Source organism: Chelonia mydas, chromosome 25 (assembly GCF_015237465.2).
Source record: "Chelonia mydas isolate rCheMyd1 chromosome 25, rCheMyd1.pri.v2, whole genome shotgun sequence".
NCBI classification, from domain to species: Eukaryota; Metazoa; Chordata; order Testudines; family Cheloniidae; genus Chelonia; species Chelonia mydas.
This window is the reverse complement of record NC_057858.1, coordinates 3,673,963-3,688,465: the sequence shown is the minus strand read 5'-3', so window position 1 is coordinate 3,688,465 and position 14,503 is coordinate 3,673,963. Positions and strand designations below refer to the sequence as shown.

The following is a 14,503-nucleotide window of genomic DNA, read 5'->3' as shown; positions in this document are numbered from 1 at the left end:
CCCAGGGCTCCCTGCCACCAGCTCCTCCCTGGCAGCAGCCACAATGTGCCACGTCCGTCGGGCTTGGCCCAAGAATCTCCATGTGCATGAAGTCGGTAGCCTCCTCTTCTGCCATGTGCACCCCAGGGGGCACTCTGCCCCAGAGTGGAGCGTGCCCCTGGTAATGAGTGCTCCCAGCTGCCCTGCGAGGTGATAAAGTCACATTCCTGCAGCCCTGTCCCGTGTCAGGTGGGCCACTCACTCAGGGAATAGGGCCATAAGACTGGGCTGGCGACTCGCCTGAGGTCAAATAGCCATTCAGTGGCAGAGTCCCTTACTCTAACCACTAGACTACACTTCCCTCCCAGAGCTGGGTACAGAACCCAGACATCTGGACTCCTAATCCTTGGTGCTAATCATTAGACTGCACAACACAGCGAGGGACAGAGCCCCCGAGCCCTGCCTGCCACCCCTTGGCTCTCAGCAGGAGCCTATGGCAGCGAAAGACCCTGGCGCATCGAACGACTCTCCATGGGTTGATCAATTCTCCTCCCTCCCCTTCCCCAGGAGTAAACGACACAAGTCTGGCTCCATGGAGGATGACATAGACACGAGTCCGGGGGGCGAGTACTACACCTCGCCCAGCTCACCCACGAGCAGCAGCCGCAATTGGACAGAAGACATGGAAGGGGGTAGGTATCCCACCCGGGGCCCTTCCCTTGCATGTTCTCCTGGCTCTGGCGCCAGGTGGGGTGGTGAACCCGGCTTCTCCATTCCGGGTTTGTCACTTTGGCTTAGGAGCCGGTTCCTGGCTCAGAGGATCCCCCAGGCAATGAGAGACCTAGATTATCATAGAACATCAGGGTTGGAAGGGACCTCAGGAGATCATCTAGTCCAACCCCCTGCTCAAAGCAGGACCAATCCCCAATATTTGCCCCAGAATCCTAAATGGCCCCCTCAAGGATTGAACTCACAACCCTGGGTTTAGCAGGCCAATGCTCAAACCACTGAGCTATGCCTCCCCCGCCGAGGCAGAGCAGGGAAAGGAGCCGTCCCCTGCATCCTGGGGCATCCCTGCTGCTGATCCCTGGCTTCACAGGTGCTGTATGTGGGGGCACGGCCAGGGGGTGAGCCAGCGTGCCATCCTCCCTCTGCCAGAGACCATCAGCCGCAGTCTCACTCTGCCAGGCATGCTGGGCTCACTACCGGAGCTCCTGGCTGGGTCCTTGGCAGCGCTGTAGGAGCCCTCAGTAGGTGCACGCAGATTTCTCTAGGTGTCTCTGATGACTGTGCCGGAAATTTCCATGGGTCCACAGGGTCTCCCCCAGCACAAGGTCTCTGGAGTTGGGGCTGGGATCCCCACAGAGGGTCTGTGTCAATGAATCTTCCAGGGGAGGGCCAGCAGCTCTTCCCATGAACTGACTTCCCCGCTCAGGAGGCCACCTGGCTCCCCGCCCGGCCCCTGCACTCGCTGTGTCCCTGCCCCTGCTGCCCTGTGCCCCACTGTACACTGCCAGGCTGGGGCCCTGCCCCCACCGCTCCCCCTCTCCACAGGTGCCCCATATTACTGAGGAGGGATTTCTTCCTTGTTTGATGTTTTGTCTTCCTGTCTAGACAGCCCCAATTAGCCGTTCATTAAGAGAAGGGGGTGGGGGTTGGCTGAGCTAATTAAAGCAATACAGACCCTTTTTCAGATGGCTGGTTCCTGGGGTCCCATGCGGCGCCAGTTGTCCCTGCAAGGACCACTGGGGGAGGGGGTTGTACATTTTCTTGTATGTATTTATTTTTATAATCTTGCGATTTCTGTCCCCTCCCCTTTAAATGTAGCCGGCCACCCAGGAAGCAGGCGTGGGGAGGTTCCCCGGGGATCTGCTGGGTTGGGGGAGCAGCGGGCACTGGCAGCTAATGGCCCCGTGGGATTCACCCCCCAGCTTCACATGGTTAGGGACGTTTTTAAAGGGGCTATTTAGCTTTCCTGCCTCTCAGCCTGAGAACCCCAAACTATTCCCCACCCCCAGTCCTTGGGCCTGGCCCCTGGTCCTCCCCCTACACTGTGTGCGTGTGCACCTGTGTGTTTGTGTGTATGCAAAGGTGCGCTGGGGGTGGGTGTTTCAGACTCCCAGATCCTGAGCCCCCTTCCAGAACCTGTGCCGTGCTGGGGTCCAGGGCCAGAACAGAATCACAGCCTGATCCTTTGTCTGCCCTGCGGGGCGCGGACCCTGTCGTCCGACCAGGAGGCTGTCTGGACTGCAGGTGTCCCCTGAGCCCTGCTGGAAGCAGGCTGGACACCTGTTCTGGGCTTTGCACCATCGAGCCAGAATCTAATTGTGAGGGACCTGGCCCAGCTGGGGGGCACCTAGGACAGTGTACACAGCCCCTCCTTCTCCAGCGGGGGGGCAGAGAACTCTGAGCTCCAGCCGTTCTGGGCAGCAGAGCACACCGAGGGGCCCAGTGCAGAATCTGTCCCAGAGCAGAATCTAGTCCATTTTCCTCCCTGGATTTCCTCCTGATTTACACCAGCCTGAGATCAGAACCAAGGGCAAGGTATCGGTGCTGGGGACACAGGACTCCTGGGTTCTAGTCCTAGCACTGACTCAGCACTTTGGGCTGGCCTGTCTGTTCTCTGTGCCTCGGGTTCCCCACCTTGGGGAGAATGGCGCTGATCCCAAGTCGGGAGGCGTCTTGGTGGTGTCCTGAGTTAGCAGCTGCAAAGCGCTTTACCCCGGGATTGGAAAATCCCAGAGCCGGCTGAGCTTTTTGATCAAAGCTGGTTTTGGATGTAAAAGGGCCTTTTTCTTTTCCAAAATGAAAATTTTCCACACAAAACCCCCTTTTCTTTAGAAATTTGGGGAAGTTTTTTTTTAATGAAAAACAAAAAACAAGGCAGGTTATTATGTAAACCCTGCGCCCCCACCCTGCATTTTTGCTGTCCGAGTTTTTCCTGGGAAATGCCCTTTTCCAGCTGGCTCTATTGATGATGATGAATGTGAGCATTGCTTTAAAGATCCCGAGGACAGGTTATGCAATCTTCCACTGTTCAGGCTCCTGGGTTTTGCTGGCCCCTTCGATATTTGCTAGAGGGAGTAGCCCCTAGCAGCCTCCTCCCAGCCCAGGTCCCTGGCCTGCTAGGTGTTGAAGAAACACAGAACAAAGAGAAGCTTTCTACGTCACAGACAGATCGTGCTGTGTGCGCTCTCTGGGTCTGGACTGCACTGGGAGCCGGGTTGCCCCAGGTGTGGTGGAATAGCCCTGGGGTTGCTCTGCCTTACCTAGCTGTCTACAGACTGCCGGGCGGCCAGAGTAGCCAGTCACTGTCAAGACTTTGTAGGCATGGTGGCAAGGAGGAGTGCTCACCCAGAGCCATGAACAGAACCCAGGAGTCCTGGTTCCCAAACACCCTGCTCCAACCCTTGGCCCTCCTGGGCTGCAGCTTTCTTTTTTTTCCCCTCGACTCACTAGCTCCGCCAGCTGTTGGAGTTCAGGGAGAACCTCAGCTCTGGGTGCGAGTGCATGAGTCCCTCTCTCGCTGTGCCCCCCAAGCCTGGCCGGGGAGGGGAGGGTGTAAGCCATCTGAGAAGGGATGTGCTTAGCCGGTGCCTCGCAGGGGGGTTTATTTCAATCCTGAACTGGATGTTCTGTGAAATCCTCCTAAATGAACGTCTGAGAACGGGCTAAACCCATTAAGGCCGGCTGGGCCGAATGGCTGGAGATAAATCCTCTATGGCACTGTGGCAGCAGGATTAACTCCCTCTTGGAGTTCCCCACTTCCGGCCGGGGGGAGCCCCGAGTACTAGGATGGGGAAGGGCAGACGAGCCACATGCCCTCTCTAGGGGATGCCCAGTGTCGTGTGCAGCCACAGGGCTCTGCCCTGGTGGGAGAGTTCTGCCAATGCCCATGGGCTGAGGGGGCTGCAGGGGAAGCTGTGGCCTGGAGGGGAAGCAGAGGCCGGGTTGAATGCAGGGCACAGCAGAGAGGAGGGCCTGGGGTGAATTGGGGAGGGGCGGAAGGGGAAGGGCGGAGCAGTGGGAGACGGGGCCAAGGGGCATGGAGAGGGATTGCAGTGGGCAAGTGGCGGGGCTGGGTCAGAGGAAGCAGCTGCCCAGGATGGGGGCTGCCCTGTACAGCCCAGGGGAGAGCAGAGAATCAGGCACTCCAGCCGGAGACACCATCCTTCCCCAGCAGCAAGGGGAGCCATCCCCAGCCAGCCGCACACCGCCTCTGGGCCTGCCAGCTGGAAACACTTGCAGGCGTGGGGGGAGCCAGTTCCTCCAACTCCTCTCCCCAAATCCCCTGGGGCGCAGCTGTCCATGTCCTGTGCCCGGAGAGGCCTGGGCACCAGGGAGCACGGGGGAAGACAGTCAGTCCTGTGGGCAGCCAGGGGTCAGAACAGAGCAGGGTGGAGCAGGTGCAGTGCACGCTGGAGGACACTAGGGAGAGCTGCTGAACACTGGGGGGGGAGGGGGCAGCTGTTCCATTTCGACAAGTGCAGCCGGCTCCTGGGTGCAAGGCAGTGAGGCAAGCTGGGGGCAGAGACCACCAGCCTGGAGACCTGGGCCCTATCACCTCTAGGACCGAGTCTGCCAGCCTTCGCTCAGCCGGAGGATAAAACTGCAGTGTTTGGCCCTCTGAAAGTGAGGATGAGCCAGCGTGACTGTGGTGCCCAGCCCTGGAGAACCCAGGCATCCGGGCCTGTTTTAAAAACTGACCCGAATTTCTGGCTAAAGCTCCTGCTGAGCCCAAGCCTTCCCCATGGGTCAAAGCCCTTCACCCAGGGCTTCCCCTTGTCACCTACCTTAGCTAGGCCCCCTTCGCTGGCGTGGGCACTGTTCTCACAGCACGCGCAGCCCGATGGGAGGCAGGATATGTTGGACCTGTTCTCACAGCAGATCCAGCCCGTGCTGGAGGCCAGCGATAGGCGCTGCTGGGAGGAGATTCGTGCCCTGCATTCCCAGACCGAAGCAACAAAGATCCTGACCCCCATTTCTGTGCTGGCAATGGGGGCTGGCCCCTGGCGACTAGAGCCAAGAGGCCAGTGGTGCAGACAAGGAGAGCTCTTTGCAAGTTGGTGTGGATCAGAGGCTGGGTTGGGAGCCCCTCCCCCTGGGGGTTCGGTTCCAGCCCTTCTCCGGTATAACTGTAAGCCAGCAAGCTGTGCAGACAAGGTGCTGGAGAACAACTCCTGGGGGTTCGCGACGGCAGCTGTGTCATTGCATGCCTCCTAGTGCAAGTGCAAGGTCAGACTGGGCAGTGCCACGCCCGAATCAGCTCGGGAGATAGCAGGCAAAGGGGGCTTTACACCACCTTTGAACCTCCCAAATTCTGGGCTGGGATGGGGGCGGGACTGCCCAGGTGTGTTAGAATAGCCCTGGGGCTGCTCTGCCTTACTGCAGCCATACTGGCCCTGCATGGACCACTGTGCAGCCCCGAATAGCCAGCCCACACAGCACTCCAGTCACTCCTCCTCCTGTCCCCCATACACCTGTCCTCACAGGTCTGTGGGGGTGGGGAGCCTACACTGGCCTTGGGGAGACGACCTCATTGCAGGGACATTTCCCCTGCTCAGCAACCCTTCCCCCCATGGTGTTTATGCCTTTTGGCTCCTTGTGCTCAGGGCTCGAATCCCCCAGCTCAGCACTCTGCAAAGCTCAACATATTTTTAGCTCTCCTAATCTTTCCTCATAAATCAACAGCCAACTATCCCGGCTGGGGCCCATAACGGGGCAGGGCTGGGGCGGGGGTCTCCTGCCTCCAGGAATGCCAGTGACTCAGCACCACAAGCTGAGCAGAGCTGATCTAGATCCAGAGGGTTTCCTTTACTTTGGGTGACGCCCAGTGGCAGAGGGAAAAAGAGCGTCTCCGTCCCGTTTGCTTCGACAGGGCTGACAAAGCTGGGCTTGGCTGGTTCCCATTCTCCTCGACACAGGCACCTCTGCCCTGACAGATCCCCCAGTGGGGAAAGCAAAGGCCCGGCAGGGTGGTCGGCCACGCTGGGAGCATAGTGCGCACGTCGCACAGAGAATGAGGGAGGTGCTTACATGGCTCAGGATTGAATGGGTGCCAAATGGCCTGTCGCCACAAGGCTGCCTTCTCAACTCAGTCACCAGCGTAGAACACCACAGCCATCAGAGCCACCTCAATTTATCCAGCCTGGGCCTGTCTGGCCCGGTCCCCGCCTGCCCTGGGCCTGTACAGCCCTGCCCCTGCCTGCCCTGGGCCCAACCCCCATCTGTACGGCCCTGTGCCCACCTGCCCTGGGCCTGTCTGGCCCTGACCCCGCCTGCCCTGGGCCTGTATGGCCTGCCTCCCATGTCCAGCTCCTAGGCAGAGGGGCCACAGAGACTCTGTGCGCTGCCCCTACCCGCAGGTGCCACCCCACAGCTCCCGTTGGCCGCTGTTTCTGGCCAATATGAGCTGCGGAGCTGGTGCTCAGGGCAGGGGCAGCATGCAGAGCCCCCGTGGCAACCCTTAGACCCAGGAGACGGACATGCCGGCCACTTCCGGGAGTCATGCGGAGCCAGGACAGGGAGGGAGCCTGCCTTAGCCCCACTGCATCGCCAACCAGACTTTTAGCTGCCCGGTCAGTAGTGCTGACCGGAGCCGCCAGGGTCCCTTTTCAACTGGGTGTTCCAGTCGAAACCCAGACACCTGGCAACCCTACCCCCACTGCCCCGAGGCTGTACAGCCCTGCTCCAGCGTGTCCTGGGCCTGTACGGCCCTGCCCTGGGCCTGTCTGGCCCTGCCCTCACCTGCCCTGGGCCTGTACGGCCCTGCTCCCGCCTGCCCTGGGCCTGTACGGCCCGGCCCCTGCCTGCCCTGGGCCTGTACGGCCCGCCCCCGCCTGCCCTGGGCCTGTACGGCCCTCCCCTCACCACCCTGGGCCTGGATCCCCCTGCCTTGGGTATTTCCCTGCCGCTGCCTGGCCTGGGCCTGTATTTGCTCTATTCCTGGCTGCGTAACTACGGCCCCAGCCTTCCTGTGGGCAGAGCGCTGGTGCTGTGCACAGTGTGCCCTGCAGAGCGGGCGGTTCCCCCGGTAGCCTGGGCCCTGCGTGGCTGGCAGGGACGGGACGGGACAGGAGGGGAGGAACATGCCAACCCCAAGGGCTCTGCTCAGCAGGGTGCAGGAGACGCGGCTTGGGCGGCAGGTGATGGGTTTCGGTCCTGGAGGGGCCAGGACGAGGTTTGGGTGGGTGGCCTTGCGCAGAGCTCGCCTGCTATGTGCCCCTCCCCCCAGCTTCCCAGGTCAGGGCCCGCTGGGCCATTCGCCCTGAGGGCGGGAGAAGTGGGTCGGAAACACGGAACTGGAGCCATGTGCAGTGGGGTGAGGCTGCCCAATGGGGAGGAGAGAGACACCTGCACACCTGGGGATGCATACTCCTGCCAGCACATGTATGCCAACGTGTACACACACACATGCACACACGCTTGCAAACACGCCTACCCTTGTGTATACACACACCCACTCACACACGTGCCTACCCATGTGCAGACACATGCACACACCCATGTGTAAACACACACACATATCCATGTGCGCACACCGCTGCATACCAGTGTGTCCACTCACATACATATGAATACCCATGCACATACACATACTGACCCTGCTGCACACCCATGTATACAAATGCACACCTGTGCACTCGCACACACATTCGCACACATAACCATTTGCGCACACACACACACACAAACACATGCTTGGCAGTCAGCTTGTCAACTGGTCAGCAAGCCAAGCAGTTGAGCCAGGGAACGTAACCCACTTCATAAGCTCCTGCCCATCCCTCTGTCGCTACCTAATTAACGAGAGCAAATTAGTGGCTGTGACAGGGCCTCAGGAGCGTCCCTGGGTGCTGCGCCCCCTGCAGGCTCTGCGCAGCAATAAGCCAGCCATGCCCCTGGAGTTCTTTCCGCTGCGTCTTGGCCAGTGACGCCCAGCCCAGCCCAGCCCAACCCAGCCCCCTTTCCTGGTTAACGCCGGGCACGCCAGAGCCCTTCCTTGCTCCCACAGCGCCCCATAGGCGCCGAGCTGCACTGCATGCAAACCCTCGCCTAGGGACACCAAGGGTAGCCCCTGCCCCAGGGTCTGGGAATAGGGGACGGGATGGATAACTGGATGATTCCCTGTTCTGTTCCTTCCCTCTCGGGCACCTGGCACTGGCCACTGTCGGAAGAGAGGATACTGGGCTGGATGGACCTTTGGTCTGACCCAGTGTGGCCGTTCTGATGTTTGCTCCCCCGGGTTCTAGGCTCAGTCGCTGGAGGGAGCCCCCCTCTCACTCTCCCCAGTCACAGTGGTGATTTCACTGGGCTGTCAGCGCCTTGGGCCAGGGCCAGAGTGAATCCATTCATTGGCCATCTCCTCTGGCCTCCGGCCTCTGAGCCTAGCGCTCCAGGGGAGTGGTGTGCCTGGTGGGAGGGGGAACCCTTCCTGGCCCTGGGGATCAGATTCTGTCCTGACGCCTGACACTGAATGGTGCTTCTGATGGGCTCCGATGTGGATTTCATTTATGGGCCTTTTAAATGCTGCCCCTGGGCACCATCATGCACCCGAGCAGCGGGGGGCTGACCCTTAACGGTGCCGTTTCTGCTTTTCCCACCGCTCACTAGGCATCTCCCCCGTGAAAAAGACGGAGATCGACAAATCGCCCTTCAACAGCCCATCGCCCCAGGACTCCTCTCCAAGGCTGAGCTTCACCCAGCATCACCGTCCGGTCATTGCCGTGCACAGCGGTGAGTCTGGGTCTCCGGGGGCAGCAGGGCAGGGCGGTTTCTTTGTCATTCACTGCCCGGGAAGGGGGGCTGGGCGGGGGGCTCAGACGGGGGCTGCACTAATTCATGCGTGGCTGGTATCATTTCTGCTGCGCCCTCAGCCTGCCAGGCACCCTGCAGGCAAAGGGCCGGCTCTGAAGAATTTGCAAGGGAGAGCCGCCAGCTACAGTCTGCAGGGTCTGCAAGACCGGGGTTGGGGGCAGAAAGAACCCAGCTTGGTTTTCAGCCCAGCATCCCTTGGGCTTGTGGGCTGGGCCCTGTGTGATTGGGGGTGGGGAGGGACAGGGGGTTTAAACAGGGTGGTTTCTCAGAGCGGGATTGGTTTGCGAATGGCAATGGTTAGCACCGTTCGTCTGCCAAATGCTTCACCAGCGTCAGCGGATTCCTCCACGCACCTTCCCCCCGGCCCCAGAGGCAGGTAAGGATCGGGGTCCCCGTCCGCAGATGGGGAAAACTGAGGCACGGTGCGAGGTTCAGTGACTTGCCCAAGGCCATAGAGGGGCCTCGGGGTCAGAGGCAGGATGAGGGCTCGGGAATCCCTGGCTCCCGTGTCCCACTGCCCCACTGCGACGCCCTGAGCACGGTGCGATACAAAGTCGGAGGTATAAGGCAGCTGGGCTGTGTGGGGCTGCCACCCACCCCACCATTAAGGGGGCACCGGAACCAGAGCGGAGTGCCTGCGGGGCAGGAGGGGGTGCTAGGGCGCGGCCTGGCCCGGGGCTCTGAATGAAGGCCACCCCGGTCCTCTCTTTGTCTCTCCCCGGCTCTAGGTATCGCTCGAAGCCCACACCCTTCATCTACTCTGCATTTCCCCACCACCTCGATCCTCCCCCAGGCGGCCTCCACCTACTTCCCCCACACGGCCATACGGTACCCGCCTCATCTCAACCCGCAGGACCCTCTGAAAGATCTCGTCTCACTGGCCTGCGACCCGTCCAATCAGCAGCCTGGACCGGTAAGGAGCTGCCTAGGCAGCCCCCCACCGCTCCCCCACCCTGGGGCCTGTGTGGGGGAGAGTCCCACAGGGCCAATGCAACCCGGCTCCTGCCAGACTGGCCCGGCACGTCCCGCACCATCAGAGACCTGTGAGCTGGGGACTGCTTGCCCCAGCTCTCCGTGCTGTCGCCAGCCTGAGGCACCCCGAGCTCGGAGACTGCACCGAGTGGCACCGTAGGAGCTAGATGAGATAGACGGGGTTTCTCTGGGCTCCATCAGGGTGAAATTCCTCCCCCCCGTCCACACACACACACACCTGTGCACTGCTCACAGACAGCCTGTGGGCTTGGCTGGGGTGCAGGCCTGTGGCTGGCCCCTCCACAGCAGAGAAACGCTGACACTTTGCCCCGGGAGAACATCCCATCCCGGGTGCAGCCCATTTTCAGGTAGGACCAGTGCTTTTCCACTCCCCCGGGTCGTTTTCCTGTCCCTGAGGCGTTCGCTGGGAGCAGGGGGTTTCATTCTCTGGCCCAGGACAAACCCCCGAGAACATGGTTTGATTATTATTTTTAAATACCAATTAGTATCTTTTCCTCTTTCATTTGACTGCAAAGCAGGCCAGGGAAGGGGTGTTGCTGGACTGGGGCCGGCCCCTGGTGCATGGGAAAGCCCCCTGCCACCACACCCTGCCAGGACTGAGAACTAGGAAGTGAAACTGACAATAAACAGAAAGTGAAACTGAGCCAGTGCAGCCAGGCTGGGGCAGAAAGGAAATTAGCTCAGTCTGTAATGCTGACAGGCGCTAGGACACAGCACCGGGGGAAGGATGGAGGGGGGGACCGACCATTTCTCTCTTTAGAGCGTCCTTTGAAGTATAACAAACGATTTTCAAAAGCTAAGGCCCAAGTCCACTGCGAGAGTAGAGGGGTTTCCTGCCCCACAGACCCATGAACTGTCTGTCCCGCAGCACGTGTGCGGATGACAACCCCCCACACACACTTTACTTGTGCTGCCAGGTATCTTTTGACCCCCCCCCAACTCATTCCATGCCAGGCACCCATGGTGCATGGGGATGTGCTGTTTCCCTTGCCGCAGGCCCTGTTAGCGCTGCCTGGTCCCTGGGGGGGCGAGGGGGAGGGGGGCCGGGGGGACTGTCTTCTCTCTGTGTCGCCTTCTGCTATGAAACCTCCTCCTTAGCTTCTGCTCTGGCCCCCTCCGGCCCCCCTGCAGCACCCTGGACAGTTCCAGCAGCGCAGGAGCAGGTCAGGACTCATCCACCTGCTGCTGAGACAGCCTGGACCCCCCTAGCCAGGACTAGAACCCCGTCCTGCCACTCCCATGCCGAGGGAGCGCTTGCCAAGCTGGCAGTAGTAGTAGGTCCTGTATCCTCTCTCCCACATACATGCCCCTGCCTCTCTCCAGACTTGCCCATGGGTTCTCCTCGCTCCCAGCACTGACTCCTGGCTGCCCGTTCCTCCCTGCCAGCAGCTGGCCCTTCACCCAGGAGAGCCATTCTGCTGGGCACAGTTCAGGCTCTGCTCCTCATCCCAGCACATCACTCTGTTGGGTTTTCCTGGCGGATCCCCCCTCCCCAGTCCCTGGCTGGCTGCGCGTTAAATTCACACCCCGCCCCCAGGGAAAGGGGGCTACAGGCAGACTCTGTCCTCTGCAGCCCTCCAGCTGACTAGCCTGCTTTGGGAACTGGGATTTCACAGCCCCTGCACAGGCAGTCTCCGGTCCAGGAGGCCAGCGGCCAGAGTGAGGGGCACAGGCAGAATCCTGCCCTCGCCCCAGAGTCCTGCGTGGCAGCTTCTCCCGCTGGTGGCTGGGCGCTGGTGCAGCAGCTGCGGGGACGTGTCCCCCATGCTAAGGTCCGGCTGGAGAGGCAGAGCCCCCACCGGGCAGGTCTAGGAGACCACACAGGAGCCTCTGAAAGCCGCAGAGCGGGTGGCAGGGAAGGAGGCAGCTCCACAGCCTTTGAAGCCTAGCTGGGCCCCTGCATCCTGGCCCAGGCCCCCAGCCCCAAGGTTTTGATGTAGCAGCGATTGCTTCCCAGCTGGCTCTGGGCCATCTCAGCTGGGCGTCCCTCCCCACAGGGGGCTGGTTCAAAGGGCTACCTGCCATGGGGCTGACACGGAGGGGTGCCGCCTGGCGAGCCTTGGCCTCAGAATTCACTCGCTTCCGCTTCCCCCTCCGGATTCAGAGGGCAATTTGGTCAATGTTAGGGAGTCTAAACTGGGACCCCCAGGCTCTGCCCATGCCCCTCAGTCCCGACCCGCAGCCCCCTGCTATTCCAGTGCTGCCCCTCCACCCACAACTCTGCTGATGCCCCTCAATCCCAACCCCCAGCCCCCTGCAACCCCTTTCCTGTGTTGCTGGCAGAGCTGCACCAATGCCCCTCTGTCCTGGCCACCTGTCCCTGCCGTTCATGTCACAAGCCCAGCTGGCCGATTGCGCAGTGGCTGATCTGGGACCCCCAAACTCAGGGAGCTGCCCCCAAAGCCGGGGCGGGTGCATCTCATGGGACTCGCTTGCTGTCAGAGGATCCCCGGCTCCCCCCTCGCCGGCCAGGGCCTCTCCTCATGCACTGAGAGCGGGCACAGTGGGAGGCGGGCGCAAGCCTGTGCAGGGTTGGTGCCAGAGCCTGGGGTTCCCCAGGCTGCCTCCAAGCCGGGCCCTGGCTTTGCATCTGCTCTTTCTCATCAGCTGCCCCAGCTGGTGCCTGAAGCCCCTCCCTCGCCCCTGTCCCTGAGGCCTCTGTCTGGACCAGACCCCTAGGGTACCCACTGCTAAGGGCAGGGGGGGTTGCATCTCCCCATCTCCGCCCTGCTGCTGCCGCGGACCCCCGCCACTGTCCCAATGGCAGCTCCGGCGACACGCCCGAGAGGGCCGGCTGCGCGGGCCGGGCGCGGGCCTGTGCGGCTCTTGCTTCCTAATGGCTTGTTGTTTGTTTTTGTCTGTGTTGTGTCCCCAGTTAAATGGCAGTGGTCAAGTGAAAGTGCCCAGTCACTACATTTCCACCCAGATGCTGGCGCCGCCACCTCCCCCTGGCATCCCCCGGTTGGCTCTCTCTCCTGACACCAAATCCACCACGACAACTTCCGAGGGCGGGACAACCTCACCGACATCACCCAGTAAGCAGCCCGCGGCATTGCCCGGCATCGCGAGGGGCCAGCCTGGCCCCGGTGCCATCCACTGAGTCCCGCCCCCGCCATGCCTCCTCTTGCCTCCCGCCCTCCAGCTCTGCATCCATCCCATCACGCCCGGCAGTCACGCTGGGGCTGGGGAGCAATGGGTGTTGTCTGCGGCCTCCTGCCCGGAGCAAGGGGCTCAGGGGACTGGGCGTGGAGTTGTTTGGGAGCCAGGGACCCCCTACCCATTAGAGAGCAAAATCAGTCAGTGTCTGACAGCCTGCATGGAATGAGTTTGCTGGGTCTCAGTTGGCTTCTTAGTGGGCAGGTCTTCAAGTTGCATCCCCTGCTTGGCCCCTCAGGGCATTCTCAGGGCACTGAATGGGCCACAGACACTGAGCTTCCCTCTCTTGTACCCAAGGCCTGCTTCACAGCCCGAGGGAGGGCCCGGTGCTCCAGCAGGGAGCTGGCCTTGTGCTTCCCAGGACATGGGTCTCTGCCGCTGGCCACTTTCACGTGCCTGGGGAGGCAGGTCTGAGCTGGCGCTGTTGGGAACGTTCACCGTGTGCTGCTTCTCCGCTCTGCCTGGCAAACCCGCCTCCTTCCCTGGCCTCTCCACGGTGCATGTGGCCAGGTCTGTTTCACACCAAACGTTCTAGGGATTTCCAACCCAGGATGGGCGGGGCGGCCGGACTCCTGGGTTCTGTTCCTGGCTCAGCCCCACGCTTCCTGGCAATCCTTGGGCAAGTCACTTCATCGCTCTGTGCCTCAGTTTCCCCATCTGGCAAATAGCTGTGGGGGTGGAGCTAATGCCTGTCCCATGGGCTGGCTGGGGGTTCCATTGGCTAATGGTCATAGTGCATTGAGCTCCTCAGATGGAAGGCATTAGGGAAGGACGACGTAGGACTGATGGTTGGAGGATTAAATCCATGCATCCATTGGCATGCATGGTGCCCTGAACTGCAGGGGCATTCTCCCAATCACTGCGGAATCACACGGTGGAAAGCTGCAAATGCACTGGAAACTTCAAAGAAAGAGAGTCCATGATGAGTCTAACGAGCCAGAGGCCATGCCCTCATTAGCGATGGCAGTCAGTGGCTAATTCACCCATCAGCTTCCAGCCCATGAGGATTTGTAAGGCACTTCGTGCACTGAACATGTCTATGGGTCCAACCAGAGCCCCATAAAATTGGGGCCCAGCCCCCTACAGCCTGTGAGCATCAGAGCTGGAGCATTCTTGGGGCAGGCTGTTTGGAGCAGCAACTGGTCCCTGTCACCCAGCATTCACCCAGCATGGGCAGCTCGGAGAGGCAGTGTTTTGCCCTGGAGTTCAGGGCAGGCTGGGGTCTCAGACAGGATCCCTGCCCCCCAACCTGATGTCATATCCAGTCCATCCCCTCCTGCCCCGCTCCGTCCTGCCTGTTTTAAATATCCCAAGCCATGGGCCTTGCCGCTCTTCACCTCATTCCCCAGCTGGAGCTGTCTACCCCTTCCAAATGGTGGAGCTGGGCCATCCCATGGGCTTGGCACAGTGGGGCGTCGGGGCACAGCATCAGCATGTCAGAGTGCCCCATGGCAGAGGCCTAGCTCCCAGGGCACCAACTTGGTCCTGCAAGATGGTCTCAGCTCACGTTGCCATCACGTGTCATCGCCTAGCGCCGCCCAGTGCATTGGCTCAATCCTGG

At 60.9% G+C, this 14,503-nt stretch overlaps 1 protein-coding gene across 19 annotated transcripts in view; it reads left to right on the top strand.

Moving 5' to 3' along the window:
* NFIC (nuclear factor I C) overlaps positions 1-14,503 on the top strand; it is a 361,746-nt gene that overhangs the window by 104,645 nt on the left and 242,598 nt on the right. For 12 of the 19 annotated variants that reach the window (XM_043535785.1, XM_043535792.1, XM_043535786.1 and 9 more), the window contains exons 6-9: positions 547-671; positions 8,590-8,712; positions 9,522-9,706; positions 12,662-12,821. In XM_043535785.1, coding sequence (XP_043391720.1) covers positions 547-671; positions 8,590-8,712; positions 9,522-9,706; positions 12,662-12,821 — 593 coding nt within the window. The remainder of the gene's footprint in view (positions 1-546; positions 672-8,589; positions 8,713-9,521; positions 9,707-12,661; positions 12,822-14,503) is intronic. The other 7 variants (XM_043535794.1, XM_037885963.2, XM_037885968.2 and 4 more) reach the window with 2 other exon arrangements.